General features: G+C 44.9%; 1 protein-coding gene across 3 annotated transcripts in view; it reads left to right on the top strand.

The window, feature by feature from the left end:
- PLEKHA7 (pleckstrin homology domain containing A7) overlaps positions 1–23,923 on the top strand; it is a 228,734-nt gene that overhangs the window by 109,664 nt on the left and 95,147 nt on the right. For all 3 annotated transcript variants that reach the window (XM_089915095.1, XM_022555784.2, XM_089915094.1), the window contains one exon: positions 16,846–16,929. In XM_089915095.1, the coding sequence (XP_089771221.1) occupies positions 16,846–16,929 (84 nt within the window). The remainder of the gene's footprint in view (positions 1–16,845; positions 16,930–23,923) is intronic.

Genomic DNA, 23,923 nt, shown 5'->3' on the forward strand with positions numbered 1-23,923 from the left:
TCATTTCCAACCTTTTTCCATTTTACAGACGAGAGGCCTGAGGCCCAGAGAGGGAAAGCTACCTGCTTGCTTCCCCCTTGCGTGGTATTGTTGTTTACCTTGAACAAATTAAATGCCTGAAGTAGGATGCAGAGAAGACATCATCATGATGCAGGAAAAGAGTTTGGCTTCTGGACCTGGATTCCAGCGGGAATCCTAAATCCTGAAATGTGTGGCCTTGGACAAATGACTTAACCCCTCTTAACCTCAGCCTGAGATGATAATACCTTGCAGTGTTGAAATGACCGTTAGAGGTAATACATGCAAGCATCTCAGGCAGTTAGTCACAGTGGTAGGTATTCAGGAAAAGGTGACGGTTACTTGGAATGTAGCCCCAGTGGTTTGTTAATGGATACTGGCTGCACTGAACTATGCAAGCTGTGGATCTGAACGAAAAAGCTTGACAGAGGTATTGTCAATCTCAGTGTAAGCTTCCTGTGAGAAGGGGCTAAGGAACCTAACCCAGCCTCCACTATAGGACTGTGACCACCTGCTCCTGTGGCCAGGTTCCTGGGAGTTGGGCATAGGTTCTCAGCCACAGCTCCGTACAGGCCCTTGTTTCTTTGTTTTCCCGCCAAAGTATCTCCTCATGCTCAGAATCTCGTCCTCCTACCCGTGTATTTCAGAAGTCTCTTGACTCACATAATGGCTAAATGGTATGTTTCATGAATTAATGGATTCACAGAGCTCGAGAGGAACATAAGGTCCTCCTGGCAGATTGCAGGCTTGGGGTTTACGTTCTTTCCTTAGCAACATGTTGCCTGATGGGTTTTTTGGCCTCTGGGCTCGAAAACATCCACCAACAGGAGACAACCAGCCAGTCTGATGTTCAGAGGCCGCTCTGACTGTGACATTGTTGACACTTGATTCCTTGAAAAATATGCCTCCAAGTGACTCCACCCACTGATCCTAGTTCTACCATCTTGGACCTCAGGGAACAAATCAAATTACTCTTCCTCATGATAGCCTTTCAGAGGCAATGACAACGGTCATGTGCCCTGAGTCTTCCCAGGCCATAAAACTCCAGTTCCTTCAGTGATGTGGCTTTGACCCTTCACAGCCCTGGCTTCTCTCTCCTGGACATGCTCCAGCTTTCCACTCTGGCCTGTAGGTGTGGTTACCAGAAGTGAACACAATATTTGGATCAGTTAAAAATAGAACTTTTTTTTTTTTGCGGTACGCGGGCCTCTCACTGTTGTGGCCTCTCCCGTTGCGGAGCACAGGCTCCGGACGCGCAGGCTCAGTGGCCATGGTTCACGGGCCCAGCCGCTCCGCGGCATGTGGGATCTTCCCGGACCGGGGCACGAACCCGTTCCCCTGCATCGGCAGGCGGACTCTCAACCACTGCGCCACCAGGGAAGCCCTCAAACATAGCACATTTTTTACCTCCCTTGTCTTAGTCTCTGTACTACTATTGAGTGAGTCCCAAGGTCTTAGTGGCTTTGTGACAGCTTTTCCATACTAATTGGGTTTGTGGTAAATCACTAAACTAATACAAGTTCTGTATTATTTCCCAGAGCTACCGTAACAAGTTACTATAAACCTCGTGGCTTAAAACAACAGAAAGTTATCCTCTTACAGTTCTGGAGGCCGGAAGTCTGAAATCACAGCATCTGCAGCCTTGGTTCCTTTTGGAGGCTCTGAGGGAGAATCCATTCCATGCCTCTCTCTTTGCTTCTGGTGGTTGCTGGCAATTCTTGGCATTTCTTGGCTTGTAGATGCATCGCTTCACTGTTGGCCTCTGGCTTCACATGACCATCTCTCCCTGCATGTGTTTTATGTGCCACTTAAATCCAGACCAACGGCACTGGATTTCTGTGCAAGGTCTTTTGACTGGACACGAGGATTCCCAGCTCTCTAAAATATATTTTTCATGTTTGTTAGCAGAAATTAGTCACTGGAAGATGGATTTTTTTTAAGGCAGGAAATAAATTTTAAAACAGTGTGGTGATGATGTTTTTTGGTTGTTTTTTTTTCTTTCCATAATCCTTGTTTTCAGGAACCTAGTGTTAATTTATGGTTAGTAATAGCTAGGACCTTGAGCAATTCTCTAACCTTCCCTGACCTCAATTTCCTCATGTGTAAAACAAAGAGATTGGATGAGGTGAGTGAACTCTGGGTCATTTTCAGCTCTAAAATTCTTAATACAGTGATTTCTGGAAAGCAGGGGTTACCCTTGGTGATAAAAGGGCTCAAGTTGCGTTAATAAACTGATTGAGAATTTACAGCTCTTGACTAAGAAGAGAATCATTCATGAATCTGAAAATCCGAAAAATACTGTCCTTCTGTTCACCTTTGACAGGATATAGAGTCTGGGCTGTGACACACCCCCTCCCTCTTCTCGATTACTCATGTAGTATGAGACTCTACAGGATTGGCATCTAGTTGGCTCTTAGATATTTGTTGCGTGAGTGAACGAATATACTTATGTATCATTATTGGGAGAAAGTAATGCAGTATCATTCAGGTCTGATCATCTAGTAATGGCGGGCCTGTTAAGATTCCCCCTGAGTGTATTCCTAGCAGAAGCAATAATTTTTATTTATTTATATTCCAGTTGTATTGAGATATAATTGACATATAACACTCTATAATTTTAAGGTGTGCAGCATAGTGATTTGACTTACATACATCATGAAATGATTATCACAATAAGTTTAGTGAACATTCATCATCTCTTCTAGATACAAATTAGAGAAATAGAAAAAAATTTTTTGTAATGAGAACTCTTAGGATTTACTCTCTTAACAAGTTTCATATATAACATATAGCGGTGCTAGTTATTATCATGTTGTACGTTACATCTTTAGTACTTATTTATATTATAACTGAAGTTCATAGTAACTTTTGACTACCTTCATCCAATTTCCTCTCCCCCAACTCACTCACTCTACTGTTACCAATCCCACCCCCACCTCTGGTAACCACAAATCTGATCTCTTTCTCTGTAGGTTTGTTTGTATATTTGCTTTTGTTTGTTTTTGAAGTATAATTGACCTACAATGCTACGTTAGTTCCTGTTACACAACATAGTTATTTTTTTCTGTACATTTCAAAATGATCAACATGATAAGTGTAATTACGATATGTCACCATATAAAGGAATTGCTTAGTTATTGACTGTATTCCCCCCACTGTACATTTCATACCCATGACTCATTCATTTTGCGAGTGGAAATTTGTACTTCTTAATCTCCCTCACCTATTTCTTTCCTCCCCCCAACCCAGAAGCAATTATTTTTAAAAGATGGTGGCAGTGTTTCGAAGTTGCTTTCTGGAGCAGTTTCCTTATCTGTGAAATAGGCGGCTGTGTGGCTGGACTCCAGTGCCTGTGCTCTAAACACCACAGGAGACTGCATTTTTCAGCTTGGGGTAGGTCTGTGATCTTGCTCCAGACAGAACCTGGCCAGATGCTGTTCTGTTGCAGGAGGCCCCGCTTGCCTTCAGTGGCCCCTGTGGGTGTCTATAAGGAGCTGCAGCCACTGACACCACTCTTCTTTTGCATTCTTTAGGGTTAGACTGTTAGCAGTGCCTCTCCGGATTTTTCACTCTGTGCAAGAAACAGTCTGTTGGCTGTCATGGGGTTCACCTTTTCAGGAGACGAGTCAGGGAAGGCTAAAGGCGAGTCCACTTGCCATTATTGTTGGGAAGATCCTTCGAAGTTTTTTTGTGAGAGGGAAATTTTTTGGCCTATTTTTGCCATCTTCTTTCCATTCTTACTCTTATGTAAGAAATCTCTATTCTTTAAAACAGATCTCCTTCGTAAAAGGAGGAGCTTCTCTAGAATCAATGGTGTTGGTACAAGATAGGTGTTGCAAACTCAAATGTCTGTAGAGGCTTAGCAGATAACAAAAAACCAGACTGTGTGTATGCTGTCTAATTTGTTTTAGGAATACTCTGTCCTCTCTGTTTATCTTTTGTTTCCCTAATTCTGGTTGAGATATGGGTATGAAGAAATTTCTGTCCTGTAGGGAAATTAGAAATAAAGGTGTGATGACAAATAGCACTAGGTGTACACCCTCAACATCAGGAAGCAGTAGGGAGTAGTGGGGACTGCAGTGAGCTAGAAGGGCCATCCCACTTCTCATGGGGGCCCGCTGTTGCCACAGTGTTTGGTTTTCCAAGATGAGCTGGGGTTTTGTATGAAAATTTCCTGTTGTTAAACTTGGGCTCAATTTAAAAAATCTGTGTGGTTCAAATAAAATGAATTCTGGGGGCAAATTGGTTTGCAGGTAATCAATTTGAAACCTCTTATATATGTTGGGGCAGATTGGCATATGGGATGGGCTCCTGGGTCATCTCTCTGTGGGTTGGTCTGGTTTGGTGGGGGGGGGCGGTCCTAGCGGAGCTGTGTGTGGAGGGGGCCGCTTATGTTCATCCTTGCATGTGGATATGGAGGAATCGAAGATACGTAAAGTAAAAAGCAAGTTAAAGAATAATGTGTACAGTTTTATTCTGTTTATGTAAATTTTTTTCTAAAAAGATGTGTATATAAATTTTAAATGCATAAAAATTTCATAAAGGCGAAAAACAAAGAATACACAAGAAACTGGTAATGGTGTTGCCTCTGAGATTGACACTGAATTCAAGGCAAAAAAGGGACCTTCTGCTTTTTAGTTTATCCCTGTCTGTAACACGGAATACAGCTGACCCTCTGTATGCGCAAATGCAGAGCCCACACATAAGGAGGGCTCGCTGTACTATGCCATTTGATATAAGGGACCCGATCATCTGTGGATGTTGGAGTTGGGGAGGGTCCTAGAACCAATCCCCCACAGATGCCAAGGGACGACTGTACTTAATTTTTGTAGGGTAAAATGAAAAGAGTTGTTGGGAAGCATAATTGCCGTATAAAGAGTGCAAGCCTTCAGTGCTGAGAGTACAAGGAAGGAAGAAGGCAGAGTGGTATGGAGTGATCAGGAAGGACTACTGGGAAGAGAAGAGGCCTTGAAGATTGGGTAGAATTCGTTAGGGAAGAAGACTGCAGGAGACAAAGCCCAGGGGTGGGATAGACCGGGTGATTTGGGTACTGATAAACGCTTACATTTGGTAGGAGCTGAGGGTCTAGGGAAGTGGTGAGAGAGAGGGAGGCTTTAGCAGTGAGGAGCCACGGAGGGTGTGTGCCAGGAGATAATGGAATGAGAGCGGTGCTCCAGCATGATCAATCTGGCAGTAAGGACGAGGGAGTTTGGAGGCAGGACTACAGGGTGGGAGCCTCTCATGTGGCCTCTTTGGGCTCCCAGCTAGCTGTCACTGATCCCTGCCAGGGTGTTGCCTGGTGAACAAAGGTTATAGCTATATACCTGGTGAATAAGCTCATGGCACTTCCCGTTTCTCCACTCTCAGGAATGTGGGCTTTGGAAGTTGGCCAGCCTCTGCTGGTGCTCCATGTGCTTCCTGTACCTCTGCTGCCAGCGTGTCTCCCCGGACATTTTGGAGGCTCTGTGGAGCAACTGGCCATTGACTGAAGTGTAGCTGCTAAGAACAGGCCCATACTTTGGAGTCAGGCAGATATGGGCTTGAAGTCTGACTTTGTCACCTACTGGTTATGTGACCTTGGGGTGGCACTTGACCCCTTTGGGCTTCAATATTCATGTTTGCAAAATGGGGATAAAACGATTTACCTTCTAGGGTCGTTGTACCCAGCAGACTGACACATAGCAAGTTGGTGGGCCTTGCTGTACTTTTACACTGTGGTACTGCCTCTGATCTGCAGTTATATCTGTTTATATTATTTATGTTTAATATTATAAAATACTTACTGTATCTGTTTATGACCATATCAGTCTATTCTTTTGGATTGTAAGCTCCAGTTCAGTGGGAATACTTATGTTCTAATCACTGTTTTAGCCCAAAACACTCAGCGCAGAACACATAGTAGTGCTAAATAAATGTTGAATGAATGGAGTTTGTGCTCTTAAACCTACTCCAGCCTTTACAGTTGACTTTACAAACAGTTACAAACAGTTGATCAACTAGGGTATATCTGTAGTTGAGAGACTAACTTCTCTGTGGTTGAAACAAGTTTTTTTTGTGTGTGTGATACGCGGGCCTCTCACTGTTGTGGCCTCTCCCGTTGCGGAGCACAGGCTCCGGACGCGCAGGCTCAGCGGCCATGGCTCACAGGCCCAGCCACCCCGCGGCATGTGGGATCCTCCCGGACCGGGGCACGAACCCGTGTCCCCTGCATCGGCAGGCGGACTCTCAACCACTGCGCCACCAGGGAAGCCCTGAAACAAGTTTTGTCAATTCAAATGCCCTTGTTAGGATGATATGTCAGGATGGCTTGTCGAGTCCTTCATTCTTTCATTCTACAGTGGCAGATCTGTTTTGTGGGGCTTGATGTTTACAAAATTTGGGACGTCTTCTTTAAAAATATATGCAATTGTAGAAAGCATGTACACACGTTGCTAGGCCCCTTTCTAGGGCCTTGGAAAGGGCTTGTGAAAGTGAGGGGCCCTAATACTTGAAATTCCTTAGTTTCACAATAAATCATCTCTGCATTTAAAGATTTATAGAATACTCCCTACAGGCAGGGGTGGGAGTTGTGAAGGATATGGAAATTTCTAAAAGGGAAAAAATGATGTTAATGGATACAGGTTTTAGTAAAGCTGTCATTCCAAGTAGACTCAGAACAAAACCCCGTTGTTTTGTTTTATGTTTTTTGTTTTTTTCTCATTCAGCAAATATTTATTGAGCACCTACTATGTGCCAGGCATATGTAGGCATTGGAACATAGCTGTGAAAAAAGAAGTCCTTGTCACCTGCATCATGACTTGTAGACCTACAAAGATGCAGTGAAGAGCCACAGTGTTGCTCTGAGGCTGTGGAGATAAAGGCACTTTGATACCTTAGTTTGCCTTTCTAACCCCCTGCCCTTCTTGGTAGCCATCCCAAGCAGTGATGAAAGAATCATAGAATTGGGAGTGAGTATGATGGCTTGTAACCGCTCAGCCTCTTCCTGGCCATGACCATGAGAGATAGTGATAGAGGAGCTTTCATTTCTCCACCAAAGACTCTCTGCTTTGGGGCTGATTTCAGCCACAGTGTGGCAGAGCAGAACTGAGTGAGCAATTCATTCTGACTCCTGGGCTCACAAGTGGAGGTGTTTTTTTATATTCTGCTACAGGAGGGGCAGCCAACCCCATGGTCTCAAAGAACAGAAGAATTGGGGCCTGGAGACACAAAGTGCCTGCCTCAGTGTTTACCTCCAGCCGGTGCTCCACTTGGCCACAGCGTGGCGGTGACTCACAGCTGGAACTGTGTTCCTGCATAGTTGCCAGGTTTTGCGTAGGGGTGGGCGAGGAGAAAGGAGAATGAATGAGTAGGAGCAAGTGGCTGCTGGATTTGTAACACCTTGGGAGGCAGCTGCTCCAGAACCGAAATTGAAAGAGAACAGGCGGGCTGGGAGCCTCTGCTTCACCTCTGCAGGTGGCCGGACCCTCCCTCCCAGTCTGACCTGAACTGGGGTTTTCATAAGGCCCGGGCTGGGAAGACACAGCATGGAGCTCGAGGAGAGAGTGAGTGTGTCTGCCGCCTTTCCCAGAGAGAACAGAGCTGGAGAGCAGGTTAGTCCTATACTGGTTACTATTACTGGGATTCAGTTTGCCGTGATGTATTCTGATTCATGAAAGTCAAGTAATGACAAAGAAAGGGAGTTTTCGATGGGTTGGTTGGGAGCGTCTGCAGTTTAAAAAAAGGAAGAGCCCAATTTAATTGGGAATAAACAGGACAAAAGTATCATTAACTACACCTCCCCGATGTCATTACAAAGGATATTCTGTTGGCAAGTGAGACTGGGGAGGACAGCTGTTCTGCCTCCTTCCTTTGTGTTTTCAATTATGTGCAGTGTTGTTACATTTCAGTCTGTGGCTCCAGCAGTAGTCTGAGATGAACCTCAGTGTCTCAAGATGTTACAGCTGGAAGATCCCTAGAACATCACATGGTCTAGCCTTCTCATTTTACACTTGAGGAACCTGACTTATTGAAGAGCATTAAAGAGAAGCATAAAACTGGGTGTTCTCTGAGGTCGAAAATGTTACCATGAAGTTTTAAAACTTCTGTAGAGTGTGTGTCCCTGGCTCAGCACAGCCTACTGGGAAGGCTGTTTTTTCTTGGGCTGCATTTTCTGAACCATGGGGCTCGACCCAGTGAGGGACAGAAGTGTGGCTGAAGGAAGGTGCTTATTGATCTGAAACTACTTTGCCTGGCAGGCGAGTTCTAAGTTTAAACAAGAGGCTGGGTGTTTTGCCTTAACTCAAAGGGAAGAAAATGTGTTCTTGAGCCAGCTAATAATATGGGAGTTTGCAACATAGAAAAAGACAAAACAACTCTATTAGAGTGGAGTTTTAGAGCTAGCAAAAGAAAAATATAACAGACACTGAAGGTTGAGTGTCTGCCATAGGCCAGGCACATTATCGGTACTCTTTATAACAATCTTGCAGGGTTGGAATTGTCTCCTCTTTTTACAGATAAGGAAACCAACACTCAGAAAGGTCATTAACTCTTTCAAGGTCGGGTACCGCCAGCGTGCAGCCGAGCTGGGGTTTGAACTGCATGCAGCCTGTATGACTGAATAGCCTGGGCTTCAGGCTTTGAAGCCTGCGTGTGGCCTTGATGGAGAGTCTAAGCCCCTCATTGGACAGATGAGGAAACTAAGAGCCAGAGAGGTTGTGTATTTGCTCAGGGGTGTGAAACTAGTTGGTAGTAACAGAGCTGGTACCTCGGCTCCTGTTACATTGCTTCTCTGCCAACTTCCTTTAAAAAAAGAGTTAGGGGAGGGGAGGCTATCTGGGTTTGATTTCCTCATTCAGTCAGGAGTTTGGCTTTAGTCTTTTCATGGTTATTGAAGTCCTGTGGAGCCACAATTAAAACTTCCTATTAACCATCAATCCTAAGTATTGGAGCCCCATGTTGGGGCTTGGGGAGAAGAGAGGCTTGCAGTGTGGGTTACTGGGTCAGAAGAGGTAATTTATGAAATGAGCTGGCCACTGAGTGGAGAGCCTAATGAAACATAGATCTTTTCAGATCATGATGGAAGATTTCGGTCTGTTAAATTCAGTGTTTGGAAAGGAGAGACCTCCCTCTTGCAAGATGTGAGAGCTTCCAGTTAACTCAGTTAATTCTGTGACTCCCTTGAGCCCAGCTCTGTCTGTGCCAGGCTCAGCCCCTTTTGGTACCTTTGGGCAAGGAGAACAGGTACGGACTGCCCCTCTGGGTGGTGAGTCTGAGGTTTGGCTGCATTTCAGTGTCTTTGCCTAGTTGGGTGTGTGAGTGAGTCAACTGTGGACAGTGTGGAAGTGGGGAAGGCCCTTCCTTGGTCTGCACCGTGCTCCCCAGGGCTGGTGGAGTCTCCTAGCCTGGGTGTAGGATCCTTTATCAGGGCCTGGGGGCCCCTGCCTCCCCAACTCTCTCTGGGGCATGTGTGATACTTGGGCTGCTGAAACCAGAAAATGAGAGCGGTTCTGCACAGCCTCTCCCTGGAGGTGGCGTGTGTTTGTGCCCAGGCTGTTCAGATAAAGGACTTCAAGTGCCTGCCCCATGATATTGCTGTTCTGTACTGCAGGAGATGCGTGAGAAATCAGTGAATGACCGCCCCCAGCCCTGTGGGAGCTTAGGGTCTTACTGGAGGTAGGGGGAGAGGGGGAGGAGAGCAAACACACATGAAACAGCAGAGAGTAATGTGAGAGCATATAGCCAGTCACCAAATTGTAGGTTTCACACCAAATACTCTCCAAGTTCACAGAAAGGAGATACAGGTGATGGTTGTATTATCCTCCTGTGTGTTTTTAATCACTCAGTAATTGCCTCTAGGGTGTTTGCATTCCATTCTTTGATTCTCTCTGCCAATTGTACTACCTCTCCTTTGCAGCAGTGAGGGGGAGGGGAGTTGCAGGGGAGGGTTAATTTCTCCACATTATATTGTAACACAGTTGGGAGAGAGCCAAGGATTAAGCATTAGTACTATGTGGGTGTCTGATGCTTCCTTCCTCAGGTGGTAAGAGCAGAAGCCACTGCCTTTTGATGGCTTATGACCCTTGTTTTTGTCTGTTTGTGATCCAAGTCCCGACTTCAGTAGGGTTAGCTAGCCTATTTGGAGGCATGGCCTCGCTTTAAAGTAGGAGTCTCCTTCATCATTATTTCTCATTCATTCATTCAGCACATATCACAGAGCCAGACTCTGTTACAAGCTGATAATAGCAGTTAAAAGACAGGCAAGGTCCTTGCTCTCCTGGGATACACTGTTAGTTTGGGTTACTGATGATCAGCAAACACAGACATAAGTAAGAAAAATAACAGTAACAATTAAAATAGGATGATGTTATATGAAGTGACTGGGAGCCTACTTCAGTGGGTGATTGGGAAGGGCTTTGAGATGATAATTCTGCTGAGGTCTGAGTGACAAGGAACCAGTTAGAGAGTACGGGGAAGAGCATCCAGTACAAAGGTTGTTAAGTAAGAGAGAGCTTGGTATTCAGGGAGCAGAAAGGAGACCGATGTGGCCAGAGCAGGATGGGGAAGGAGGAGAGTGGTGCAAGAAGAGGATGGAGCTAGGCAGGGGTCAGATCATCTAGGATCTTGTAAGCCAAGGTAAGGAGCTTGAATTTTACTCTATGTGTGATGTGGAGCTGTTGTAGGGTTGAAAGGAGGAGTGTGTGTGATCTAACTGACATTTTAAAAGATCCATCAGGCTTTTGATGAGGAGGGTGGGTGGTACAGAGGCCAGGGTGGAAGCAGGAGAGCAGTTAGGTGGCTGTTGTGATGCCTAGTGTGCTGGCTGTTGACATGAAAAGAAGCGTATGAGTTCAGAGTATGTTTTTTAGATGGAGGCAACAGGACTTGCGAACATATGATGTGTAGCGGTTAAGGTAAAGGAGTGGAGGATGACTCCTAGGTTGTTGGATAGTGATGCTGATAATGGACATAGGGAAACCTGGAGGAGGAGTATTGGATTTGGTGGCAGTGAGGGGAGGAGATTCATTCTATTTTTGCCCTGTTAAAATTTAGATGGCTGTTAGTCATTGCCATTGTCGAGACACAGCCAGGGGACTTCCCTGGTGGCGCAGTGGTTAAGAATCCGCCTGCCAATGTAGGGGACACGGGTTTGATCCCTGGTCCGGGAAGATCCTACATGCCACGGATCAGCTAAGCCCGTGTGCCACAACTACTGAGCCTGTGCTCTAGAGCCCTCGAGCCACAACTACTGAAGCCTGCGCACCTAGGGCCCCCGTACCGCAACGAAGAGTAGCCCCCGCTCACTGCAACTAGAGAAAGCTCGTGTGCAGCAACGAAGACCAAACACAACCAAAAAACAAATTAAAAAAAAAAAAAAAAGACACAGCCAGGTTCAACAAACATGAATTGAGTACCTTCTGTATGCTAGGCGTTGTGTGATGCCCTTTCATATATCCTCACAACAACCTGAAGGATATTATTATTATTTCCTATTTGCAAATGGAAGAAATGAGGCTCAGAGACCTGAGGTGGCTTGTTCTGGTTTGAACCCAGATCTTCTGACCCCAGGACTCTGGGCTGACTTGTTGCCGAGGGTGGATATTGAAGGAGGCTAGTTAATACTGTGTTGGTGGCACTCACTTGGAGAGAGGATGGGGACCATATGTTGTCTCGCCAAGGCCTGATTCCCATGCTTCTGGAAGAAGGACCTGTCCTCAGAGTAATGCCAGTGTGCAGCGAGCTGCTTGACATTTTCAAATAGTGCAATCTCCAAAGACCACTTCAGTAACGTCCTCAGCCCCCTTAGGAAATGCCACACGAATAGCGGTGACACTTTTTACTAAATGAGCAATTTTGTGAAAGTGTTAAGTAAAACAAAACAAAAGTTTCTTAAGAAGTGTCGGGGGGAATGTAGAGATGCCATTTCGACTGTTGGCCGCTATCTCTTTACTCTGCAGCCTACATGGGAGCTGAAGGCGGGGAGGCAATTTCTTGTGTTTTTGGAGTTTGGGTTATTAATTCGGGGACCTAACTAGGAGTATTAGTAGGTTACCTGGAACCTTGGCTTTCTGGAGACACTGGGATTCAGAACAAAGATAGTAAGTGCCATAACAAGTCTGGAGGCAGTGCTGACTGTGGCTTAATGTCTGTAGGGTGACTCTTACAGCATTCTGAGAGCTGTATTGAGGAGCCAGAAGGTCCAGAGTGGCAGGTGCCGCCAAGCATACCAATGAGAAGAGCCTTGATAGAGTCCCCCCGTGGGCTTCAAGGCCGGATGCTTTCCTTACATTTTAAGTTGTCTCTTCTGCTCTTTATAGCAGGGGCCAGATAAGAGCTCGTGCTGGCAGAGCAGATCTGTCACACTCTCAGCATACCAATACCACCACTGTCAGAAAAGCAGATTTATCAGGCTGCCCCGACCTCCACTCTTGAGCACCATTCACATAACTCCAGAACTTCTTGCCATGACAGAAACAATGGCTGTGCTAAGTAAATTGGAACCTTTATGTTTAACCAACCAGACTCACTGTTCACGTTATAGTCAAAATCTGTATGAATGGAAGAATTAATCTTGCAAAAATGTTGCAAGAAACTGTAGGACTCATTTACATTTTGACTAGCCCTGTCTGTGGCTGTAGGTGGGTTCTTCCTTCTAGTGAGCTCAAATCAGTCTCCAGTTCTCCCTGGTCCTCACTCTGTTCTCTTACCAAGTCTCCTGTGTTGGCTGTCATACTTCTTTAGGGCCTAACCCAAGTCCTTCCAGCCCAGGGCTTGTGAAGACGTGCTTGTTTACATGGATGGTTACCCATGGCCCGCCTTTATGGGGCTTGTCCTTCCCTGCCATCTTCCACCCGTGCTCCCTGGTCCTCTCACAGGTGAGACTGGCTGCCCTTCAACCTGGAGGGCTGCTCCTGGGAGGAAGAGTGGGATCTGAAAATACAGGCTAGGTTCTGCTCTACCTCATTTGCCGAGTTACTTTCTCAGTAGTCTGAAATGCAACAGAAGCTGTTGTATGGAGGAGAGAGAGTTTCTGTGCTCCATTGAAACCAGCCACCTGGCTCCCGGCCGGGTCACCTACATCACTGTCAGGGAGCAAGGTGGCAATTCAGGTTTAAGAACAGGTATTTCAGGGGATTTGTCTGTGCCTGATAACTTCATCTTAAGATAGGGTCATAGGACATGAGATTCTTCATGGGTTTTAGAAAATCAAAAGTCAGGAAATGGGGCAGGCTGGGGGCTTTTGGGCTGAGGGGTTAAGGACAGCAGGAAAAGTCAGAGGACTTTGCAATCTCCCAATGGGTGGGGGAATCTAGCGTTCAATAGGCAACCTCCATTTGGTGAAGGTGAGCCTGGAGTGGTAGAAAGAGATCAGAAAGGTGGTGGGTGCAGGAACACAGGAGTTGACTGTTGTGGGCATGTCATTTCCCCTTTCTGGGCCTTTCCTCACCTGTGGCTTGATGTAACGAAACACAGCCTGCCCTGCTGGGTGTTTAGGCAGATTGAATGAAATAGTCCAAGGACCTAACTCTTCTTCCTTTGCCAAAAAGTGCTGAACCAGAAGCTCTGCCATTAGCAAGCTGGGCAAGTTTGATCAGAAACCATCGAATTTTAAGACCTCAGTATTCAGGAGGCATTACTACTTTTTAAAAATTTTATTTAATTATTATTTATTCGGCTGCATCGGGTCTTCATTGCTGCACGTGGGATCTTCGTTGCGGCACGTGGGATCTTTAGTTGCAGCGTGCAAACTCTTAGTTGTGGCATGTGGCATGTTCCCTGACCATAGATCGAACCTGGGCCCCCTGCATTGGGAGCTCGAAGTCTTAGCCACTGGACCACCAGGGAAGTCCCCCAGGAGGCATTGCTTTGATTCATCTCTTTTCTCAATGTATTGAGTCCTTTTTTTTTTTTTAATTTAGTCTTCCAATAACATCCCGTGACCCACATCTTCATTTATTTTTGCATAATATAGGAATAAAAATATCTGTGCTGCCTATCTCAGTGGGTACTTGGGAGGGTCAAATACAATAATGAATGTGACCACACTTAAAACTTCATGTAAATGCAGGAAATGGTGGTGATGGTGCTGTGGTTGATAACTGTTTTTAGCAAAAAGGGCAGCGTCCATATTAGGGAAGGAAGGTTGAGGAGCTGCCTCTAGGTCTGATCAAATGACAGCTATATTTTTGTCCACTTAAAAAAACTATCTTTCTTCTAATGTTAGAATGTGAGAATCATCACAGTGCCTACACCTTCCAGCTCAGGATTCATTTACCCAAGACCCTGGGCTTATTTAAGCTGGTACAAGTTGGGTGTGGGGAGCCCAGGAGTTGCTATTCAGGTTGTACAGTGTGTATGAAGGCATTGCTGGATGCCGGTTGCTGCTCCAAGCACATAGAAGATTTGCTCTTTGCTCACATCTACCAGAGATTCACCAGGCTGACCTTGGGATAGGACCAAAGGCTGTTTGGGGGCTACTGAGTGCCACACAGGTGGTGTCATTCAGAAATTTGGCCCTGGGCATAAGGGGAGGGAGAGGGAGTAGCAGTAGATGCTGCTGTTTTTCAGATGCTTTGACTTTAGGGACTTCTGATCTTGACCAGGAAGCTGCCAGCCCCACAGACTCCTAAGGGAAGGGGACAGCAGGTTAGCATGCAAAGAGCATCGAATTTAGAAATTGAAGACCTGGATTCATGGCCCAGTCTTATCACTTATTGACAAAGTTATCTTGAGCAAGTCTCTTAACCTCTCTGAGCCATTTCCTCATTCATAAAACAGGGGTCGACGGTGTTAATAGTTAAGATGTATAAGAAAAGGCTTTGTAGAGGTAATCATGGCTAGGAATTATTATTCCCATTATGAGCAGAGCATTTTTTTTTTTTTCCTCTAGGTAGAAATGAGGCAGGCTTAGGTAGAATGTTTTCAAATTCCCTGGTGAATGGAGATGGCTAAAAGAAACTGGGTGCAAATAAAGCCTAACGCATGAACACAATGCAAGGATTTCTGAAATAGGTGTTATGGGGGCCTGCTTCTCATCCTTATCCGGACGCTCATTCCTCAACTCTATTTTTTTTGGGAAGAACAGTCTGCTGCCTGCCAGATGAGGTCATAGGATTCCAAGGGCTTTGCCTGGAGCCAGGAGCTGGGAATTCGGAGGCTGGCAGTGGTTGGGAGGGTTGAGGGCGTGCTAGGGGTGGTGTGCAGTTGCAGGGCCAGGGAGCAGACTGGCCTGATAGCTCTGCCTATTTCACTTAGGGCTTATTAGGATTCAGGCTGCTCAGATCTCAGTGCCAGCTTTACCCAGACACCAGACGCAGGACGCTCTGACAGCTCCAGGGCAGAGTAAGGCAAACTTTGTAGGCTTAGAGGTTTTTTTGTTTTAACCTTTATGCTATGCTCATTTAAACTTACTAACCTCTGGGGTGAGTCAGGGCTCAGTTTGGGGATGGGGCTGATATCTTAACACTATCGAACTGAGATGATATTTTGACTCTGACAAGAAAAAGCATTTTAACCGTCTGTATAAGGAGCCTTAAAAAATGACCATGCCCTTTGATTTAGTAATGTTACTTCTGGGACTTTAACCCAAGGAAATAATTTGAATTGCAGAAAAAGCCCATATATGCAAACATATATTGACTATAATAGTGGGGGTGGGGTAGGGGAAGCACCTAAAATGTCCAGCATTAGAAGAATGTAAATCTTTCTAGAATGTAAGCACTGCGGGGTAAGGACTTTTTTGTTCACTCTGTATATCTAGCACCTGAGGCAGTACCTGGCACACAGATGGCCAGTAAAAATTTTACATCTATATGATAAAACTATTTATTATTCACCTATTTCAAATGAAGACATCTTAATGACATAGGAAATTGTCTATGTTAATTGGATGTGAAAAAAGCAGGATACAAAAAAAAAAAAAGCAGGATACAGATTTCTAAATACAGTAAAATCATATTTTTTAAAATAAAATGATAAAAAAAAAAGAAAGCTAGGAAAGAGAAGAAACCCAGGTATATCTCTAGGTGGTGAGATCATGGGTGACCTTTTTTCTTTCTATATTTTCTAAAATTTCTAAAACAACTATGATTTTGCGATTGAGAAAAACATTTTAACATAAATCATATTCTTTAAAGAATAGAAAAAGGAGGTTAGGTTAGTTTATTCGTGTGGATCAGAGCAGCAGCCTCTAGAGCCAACTCCTCCTTCCTTTCAAAGAACCAGGCAGCCTTTATGAATACACAAAACACCTACACACTTTGGTCGTGTCTGTCAACTCGGTGTGGAAGCTGATCCCTTCTCACTTCAAAAGGGTGATAGAAACTCCACAGTGTTGAAATTGTACAGGTCATGTTGCAGAGACATGCCCATACATTTATATCCCATCACTGAAGTGAAGACATTTTGTAGTAGGGAGAAGAATTTTAAGAAGATAGATTTTTCTGGGTGGATGTTAATTCTTAGGATTCTTTCCCTGGTTCATGGGTTTTGGAAGCTGTTGAAAGTGCCATCTGCTTTCCTTCATTCTTGTTTTCAGCTCGCGCCATCTTAAAGTAACTTTCGCTGAGTGAGTCAGTTTCTTGGAGTTAGCCCTTCATGGACTGTCTCTCTAAGATACAGTGCTGTCTTGGAGGCAAGACTTGCCTAGAATTGAAATCCTCACGTCTTAGGTGAGCTTTGGCGCCTGAGCTGGAAGTTTTTGGTTTTTCAGTGCAGCTGGCTTCTGGAGTGGTCTTACCCTGGGAGGAGTCTGTGTTGACCAGGGGTCCTCAGACATTAATGACCTATTGTTGTGTCTGTGAGCCTTTCCATTCACAGGATTTCTCATTCATTATCTCTCTTTCTCTTTAGCCATAACCAGCAGACCACAGCCTTCAGGCATCCTGTGAGTGGGCAGTTTTCTCCAGAAAATAGCGAATTTATTCTTCAAGAAGAGTAAGTACATTTGTATATTCTCCTTTTCCAGGCACAGCTTGGGAGCTTAAAGGCATTTGCTTAAAACAAAGCTTGTTGGACTGTTTTCTCTCTCAGACGTAGGGGCTTGACGTGGATTGTTTGATTCAAGGTGAAACTCGAGAATTTTGTTTGTCAATCTCTAGACTTCTTTCAGCGGGTAGATGTGGAAGCGGGGAGATGATATGGGGATGTGCTGTGATGGTTATTGTCAGAGCCTCTTCGTAGCTCCCTTTCCCCAATGATCCTTTTCCCCTCAAGCGTCACCTAACACACTAGCTGTGCTCTGAGAGGACCCACTCACCTGTTGTGAGAGTACCTTAAATCAGCCTCAGGTCCAGCTGAACCAACCTCCTGAGGAGGCCTCATATAGGAGCCCAAAGCCAGGGCTTAGAAGAGAGGAGGGCTGGTGGCACCCATTGTCCCTGAACATTTTGAGTCCTTTCTGCTTGCTTTCCCTAACACGGGCACCGTCTTGCCCCTCAGTCCCATTTCACCAGGGCCTCTGGGGTGCTCAGAGGTAGTTTGTACCACCCAGGGCTTGTCTGCTTAAAAATGCATGTACAGCCCACGCATACATTCTGGGGAGGTGTCCTCCCAAAAATGAAGGCAGAGAAATGTGTGCAAGTGTCTGTGTTCCTTTCTGATCATTTGAGATAGTTCTGTTTGAAGGAAACAATTCTGTCTGAGAAACTAATAGAGACCTTGGCTTTAAGCGGTTTTCTTTTTTTTCTTTAAAAAAAAAATACACACACATACATATAATATATGTATAATGTGTGTGTGTGTGTGTGTATATATATATATATATATATATATATATATATATATAATTTTTTTTTTGGCCGCAATACACGGCTTGTGGGATCTTAGTTCCATGACCAGGGATTGAACCCAATCCCTCGGCAGTGAAAATGCAGAGTCCTAGCCACTGGACCGCCAGGGAATTCCCAAGCGTTTTTTTTTCCCCCTTCAAATCATTTTTCTTCTGTTCAATCACCTAGATATGTTCAAATATAATCTTAAATTATCAGTATTTATATTTTTACAGCATTCCCCTTTCTCAGTACTTAAACTTTTAAACTAACACGGAAAATTTCAAACATATACAAAAGTAGAGAGATACAGTAATAAATCCGATATATTCATTACCCATCTTCAACAGTTTCCAAAACATGGCTGATTTTATTTTATCTGTACCCTCCCCCTCACCCCTGGATTATTTTGAAGCAAATTCCGAACATATTATTTCATCTCAATAGTGTTTTCAACTTAGAATCATTATCCAACAGAACTTTTAAAACTAGAAATCTGTAATTATGATCATACTGACATTCCTTTCATGTTTACTCTGTGCTGGGGATTTTATATGCATATCTCATTTAATACAATAACCCTGAGAGGTAGACCATCATCACCATCTTAGAGACGAAGATACTAAGACCCAAAGAAGTCACGTCACTTGCCCAAAGTTGCCTGGCTAGAAGTAGAAAAGCCAGGATGCCATCCCAGCCTGATCTCTTTTTGGTCAGGTCTAACCCTTGCCCTAGTCAGAAGCTGTTTGCTCAGTTATTTTGGTGCTCGTGGCCCACAGGACATGACAGCCAGACTGTGGGGCTTGTGGGGGGTTGGGGGGTGTTTGACTTTGAAAGCATTAATACTATTAGAGAAAGAGGGGATGCAAGGTAAAGATTGTCTTGTCTCCTACATTGAAAAAGACCTGCTGTGTAAAGACAAAGCCAGAATGTGGATTCTCCGAATTCCAGGTTGGAATGAGTTTGTTTATAGAATCCTGAAGGTTAGAAGCTCTTGGGAGGTTATTGAGTTCAGCCCCCCTCCTTAAGCATCCAGGAGACACGGGCGCCTGTCATTATTAAAGGTCTGGATGTAGAATCCATCAGAACATTTAGCTTGAGAAGTTACCAACTTTAATAAGAGCTTCTGGAGAAATGCACACTTTCCATCACTAAACACCTCTGTCACACACATCCTTTTTCTCATTGTTAACAGAAGACTTTATCCCTTGACCACTTCTGAGAAGGTAGCCTCTTTATCCTACCAAAATATCTCTGCAGCTAATCTCAATTCCATCCAGTTTCCAAGGAAAAGATATTCCTTCTTTTCAAGGGTCACTTTTTCCCTCTAGATCCCGTTTCCTGAATGTCATAAGGGGTGCTTGCTCATTTCAGATGATGGGTACAACTATATGGCCAGACATTCCTTGAAGCAGACAGAATGTGCTTTAGGCGTTGAGAGGAAGGGATGATTCCTATGAACTGATGTGGTAATTGCTGCACTTATTCATTGAATACTTAGTCAGTGCCTACATGTGTCGGGGGCTATGCCAGACTCTGCAGTTATAGCAGCAAACAAGACAAATGTGGTCCTGTCTGTGAAGAGCTTACGGTTGAGTAGGGAAGATAATTAAACAAGATATCACAAATGTGATAAATGTTCAGGATAGAGGGAACATAGGGTTCAATGGGAGTTGATAAAAGAGAGTTCTAACCTGGCTCAGGGATTGTGGAAGGCCTCTCCATGCTGGGAAAGGATGTTGTTTAAATTGAGACCTGTCCAGTCAAGGTGAACAACTTGTGCAAAGACGGAGAGGGGAGAGCATGGGGAATCTATACTAGTTGAGTTAGAATGAAAAACGAAGAGCACAAAGTGGATTCTGGAGATACTTGGGAGGTAAAATTGACAGGACTTGGTGATTGATTGGCTGTGATTGGGACGAAAGAGAGGGAAGACTTTCTTGAAGTGTCTGGCCCTAAACTGGAGGAAGGGGTAAGATTTAGATAAGAGAAGATAAGTGTGCACGAGTGTGAGGGTCATTCACAGCTGAGGGAAGTGTGACCAGCCTTGGCAAGAAGACTGACATGCCACTTCCCAGAACTTCTGCCGCTAGTGTCCTTGTCCCCATGGTGAGCCACAGCTGCCTCCTGCCTCTGCAGGAGACCCTCCAACACCAGCAGAAATAAGGCATTACCCTATACATCCACCAGAGGGCAGACAGCGGAAGCAAGAAGAACTACAGTCCTGCAGCCTGTGGAATGAGAACCACATTCACAGAAAGATAGATAAAATGAAAAGGCAGAGGACTATGTACCAGATGAAGGAGCAAGATAAAACCCCAGAAAAACAACTCAATAAAGTGGAGATAGGCAGCCTTCCAGAAGACTGACATGTATTGGAGGTTTGTGAAGGAGAGATAAGGTTGGAGAGGGGGGTTGCAGCCAATTATCCAAATTGCTTCCTCTATCCAAATAGACTTGGCTTTTCCTCCAGGTAAATCCTGGGGGAGCTCCGGAGGGTGAGTGAGGCATGATTTGCCTTCCCAGAAACCATTTTTAAAAACTGTGCTAAGGAATATGATTTCCACTTTGTTCCCTTAGAGGAGCTTAATTTTGTTGTGTAGTGTGTTATGTGGTGAGAAAAAAAAGGCTGAGATGACCGTTCGTGTCTTTATATCAGCTCTCAGATTAATGTGTTGGGTAGAAAAAGGAAAACTGGCTCTTTTCTTTTCCTTCTCCAAAAGTCTGTTACGGTCACATTGACTCCTCTCGCCAGAGCCTCTGCCTCGGTTTCACCACTTCTAGAGTGGTGGTTCTCAACGTGTGGTCTCTGAACCAGCATCCCCTGGGAACTTGTTAGGGATGCAGTTCTCAAGCCCCACCCCAGATCTACTGAATCAGAGATTCTGGAGGTAGGACCCCCATAAACTGTGTTTTAACAAGCCTTCAGGTGATTCTGCTTCTGGTAAGAGTTTGAGAACCACTGATTTAAACAACCTGCTGTTCCCATCTCCCTCCTGAATTACTCCCAGATTCTTCTATTTATCCTTAAGTCTCCTCCACATAACCCATCATTCTTTGGGCTGCAGTGGCAATCTCAGATGGATTTTAGTCAGATAATCTTGGGATTCTTTATCCTGTGAGAAGAAAAAAAACATTCTCCATGGTGACTTCCTTTAGAGCATTACTGATGTGAACAGATAACCCATCTCCCACACTGCTGGCAGGTGGGGCTCACCTGAGCTGTTTGGTGTACCAGGTGCATGCCCACCAAAAGATTGTTTCCCATCTTACTGATTAGAAGCATGGAGAAGAGAAATAATGTGAAAGCTGTGATCTGGTGGATCTAGAGGACATAAACTCTGAATGTTCTAGTTTCTGTTTCAGTAATACAGGTTCAGTCAGGATAGTCTAGGGTCTGCTCTGGTAATAACAACGACAAATAAAATCTCAGTGACTTAGAACAATTAAGGTTCTCACTTTTGCCCCATGTGTCCATCATAGGTCCCCTGAGGGGTTCAGCTCTGTCACCTTTACTGAAGGACCTGCATATCTGTGCTTCCATGAAACTTGGTGAATTGTGCACTGGCTCTTTCACTCACATCTCATTGGCTAAAGCGAGTCACACGACCACTCCTAACTCCAAGGGGGCAGGGAAGTGCTTTTCTACCAGGCGTCTGGGGAGGAAATCAGAAATATTTGTTGGTCAGCACTAATGACTACACTTAATAACCCACAGTGCAGATTTATTAAGGGAAGCAGGACCTTTTGAGACTGTCGCTGACGAGCATCTTTTGTTGCATGACTAGCGTTTGTTTTTTCATTTCACCTTTTCTGTTATGCTACTGAGTTCTTTGTTAGAACCCCCAAGGCAGGTGGGTATCAGTCAACAGGTCCTGCAGCCTTGACTCCCAGGGGAGACCCCTGCACACCCAAGCCAACGGGCATGTGGAAATCCCTCTTGGAAGAGCTGATATAAGCCCAGGCTGCATTAATAAAAATATAATGTGTAGAGAAAGGGGGAGAATAGTTCTGGTATACCATGGTGTTTGTGGACTACTTCATTAATTCATTCTGAGTTTATGGAGCCCCAGGGACATGCCAAGCCCCAGACGCTCTGATCTGGGTACTAAGTTTCAAGAGGGATGTTGAGCAATTGAGATATCCCTGAGGAGGGGAATCCCCTTATGAAAAGGTGTCTGGAAACCCTGTCCTATGGCCGATCATGTTTAGTCTTTAGGAGAGAAGATGAAGGAGGATGTGCTGTAAGTCTTCAAGAAGGGCTGGCAGGTGGAAGTGGGGTATGTTTATCACGTGGCTGCCAAAGGCAGGCATCAGATCAATGAGTAAAAGTAAAAGGCAGGCAAATTTCAGCTCAGTCTCTAATTTTCTAGGAAGGAGATTTTCTGTCATCCCTTGTTTCAAGATCTAGAATTTCATCTTTAACATGAAATGAAGTAATCTACTTCTTAGAATAAGAGTTGGCTTTTTCCACTAATAATAATATTGATATTATTATTATTTGTATAGCTAATACTTAGAGTCCTTATGATTTATTGTCAGGTACTTTTCTAAGTGCTTTCCATATATTAATTTCCACAACAGTCCTTTGAGGAAGATAACGTTATTATCATGGCTACTGAGGCACAGAGAGGTTAAGAGTCTTGCCAGAAGTCACACAGCTAATAAGTGGCAGAGTTAGGATTTGAAACCAAGTAGTCTGGCTGCAGATGCTATGCCTCTAACTACTACACCTACTGCCTCTCATTTCAGTGGTCTTCAGGAGACATTCCCCTTCCTTGGCTGTACTTAGGCGTTAATGTGTTGAGTAAGGCTACTGCTACTTAGAAATTTTAATTGTAATTGTATTTGCAGTAATGAAATTTGATCTAATAACTTCATGCTTGCTTGAAAGGAGCCAGCTTCCCTGGTAGTCTCTTCTCCAGAAAACATCCTCAAGCCTTTTTACAGGGCTTCAGTTACAGTGATTGGATCATTTGGTCTCTTCTGAAGGCCTCTTTCCTGATTCTCAGTGATTTTCTTGAATTGGGAGCTTGTGGCTTAAAGGACCACACCCAGGGGCCCTCATAAAGGCGGAAGCCTTGGCACAGAGAACTCCCAGGCTGTGGTTTTGGTGGTTGGTGCCGTGCGCAGGAGCATTTACTCCTCAGTGCTGGGATGCCCAGGAAGCCACTGACAGACGCCTCTGCAGCTCTTGGGGAAGAGGAGAGAAGCATTCCGGAGCCGTGAGGCTGGCAGCTGACTGACAGCAGGCTGTGTACACTGATCCCCAGGCTCTGTTAAACATTTGATGACGAGGTGGGGCCTGGTTGAGAGAGTATGCGCTCTGGAAGTTCAGAAGCCTGCTCTGCTCAGAAGCCAGCTGTAAGGCCCCCAAGATCACCTTGGAGTTTCCTAACTAGGGGAGAGGACCCTTGCCTGGCCTGTCTTTCTGGGCAACCTAGGAAGTTTAGCTTGTTCCTTCCATTGAGGTCTGAGCAGCCCTTCGTTTTCTCATTGGACTGCTTAGAAAAAAACCACAGTTGGAATTGCTTAGAATTTCATGAGTGGTGTTTGGAGGATAAGACTTTAAAAGATACTATCTTGCTGAAGGTTAGATTTACCTTCCTGACCTTTGATCTCTTTGGGGGTTCACTCTGCAGGTTGCAGGGCAAGACTCTCCAAGGCATATGCTGATTATGCCTGGGGGTGGGGTATCTCCTGCTGCTAGAGATGGCTGTCTCCCATTCCTCCTGCAGTTTCAAGTTGGTGAAAGCTCACAGTGAGAGATTAAGAACCCAGGTTGGCAGAGGGGGTGCGCTACAACTCTGAGCTCGGAGGAGTCTGTCCTGTAGGTCATCTGCTGAGCCCCGGGCTGTGAGGCTGATGTGTTGCTGTCTGTGGCTGATACAGCCAGCACCTTGTCTTTCCAGACTGGCAGTCTTGGGCTAGCTTTGCCTGTTGCATTTGGTTGCCATGGCAGCAGAAAAATGAGGAAAAATGGGAACACCTGGCAAGCAGATGCAGAAACTTGACTGTTCAGTTTTCCTTCCTGGTCTAAGAGACGGTGTTGGTGACAATCACAGGTAAGGGAAGAGGTGATGATGGTGTCCTTAGTTCATTCAGACACCTGGGTGTTGGCCTGGCTTTTGATGTTGATGTTTCGAGGGGCATTGGCACTG

This window comes from Delphinapterus leucas, chromosome 7 (genome assembly GCF_059928025.1).
Source record: "Delphinapterus leucas isolate spDelLeu-1000000601 "Yukka" chromosome 7, BTC_Dleu_Yukka2, whole genome shotgun sequence".
NCBI lineage: Eukaryota > Metazoa > Chordata > Mammalia > Artiodactyla > Monodontidae > Delphinapterus > Delphinapterus leucas.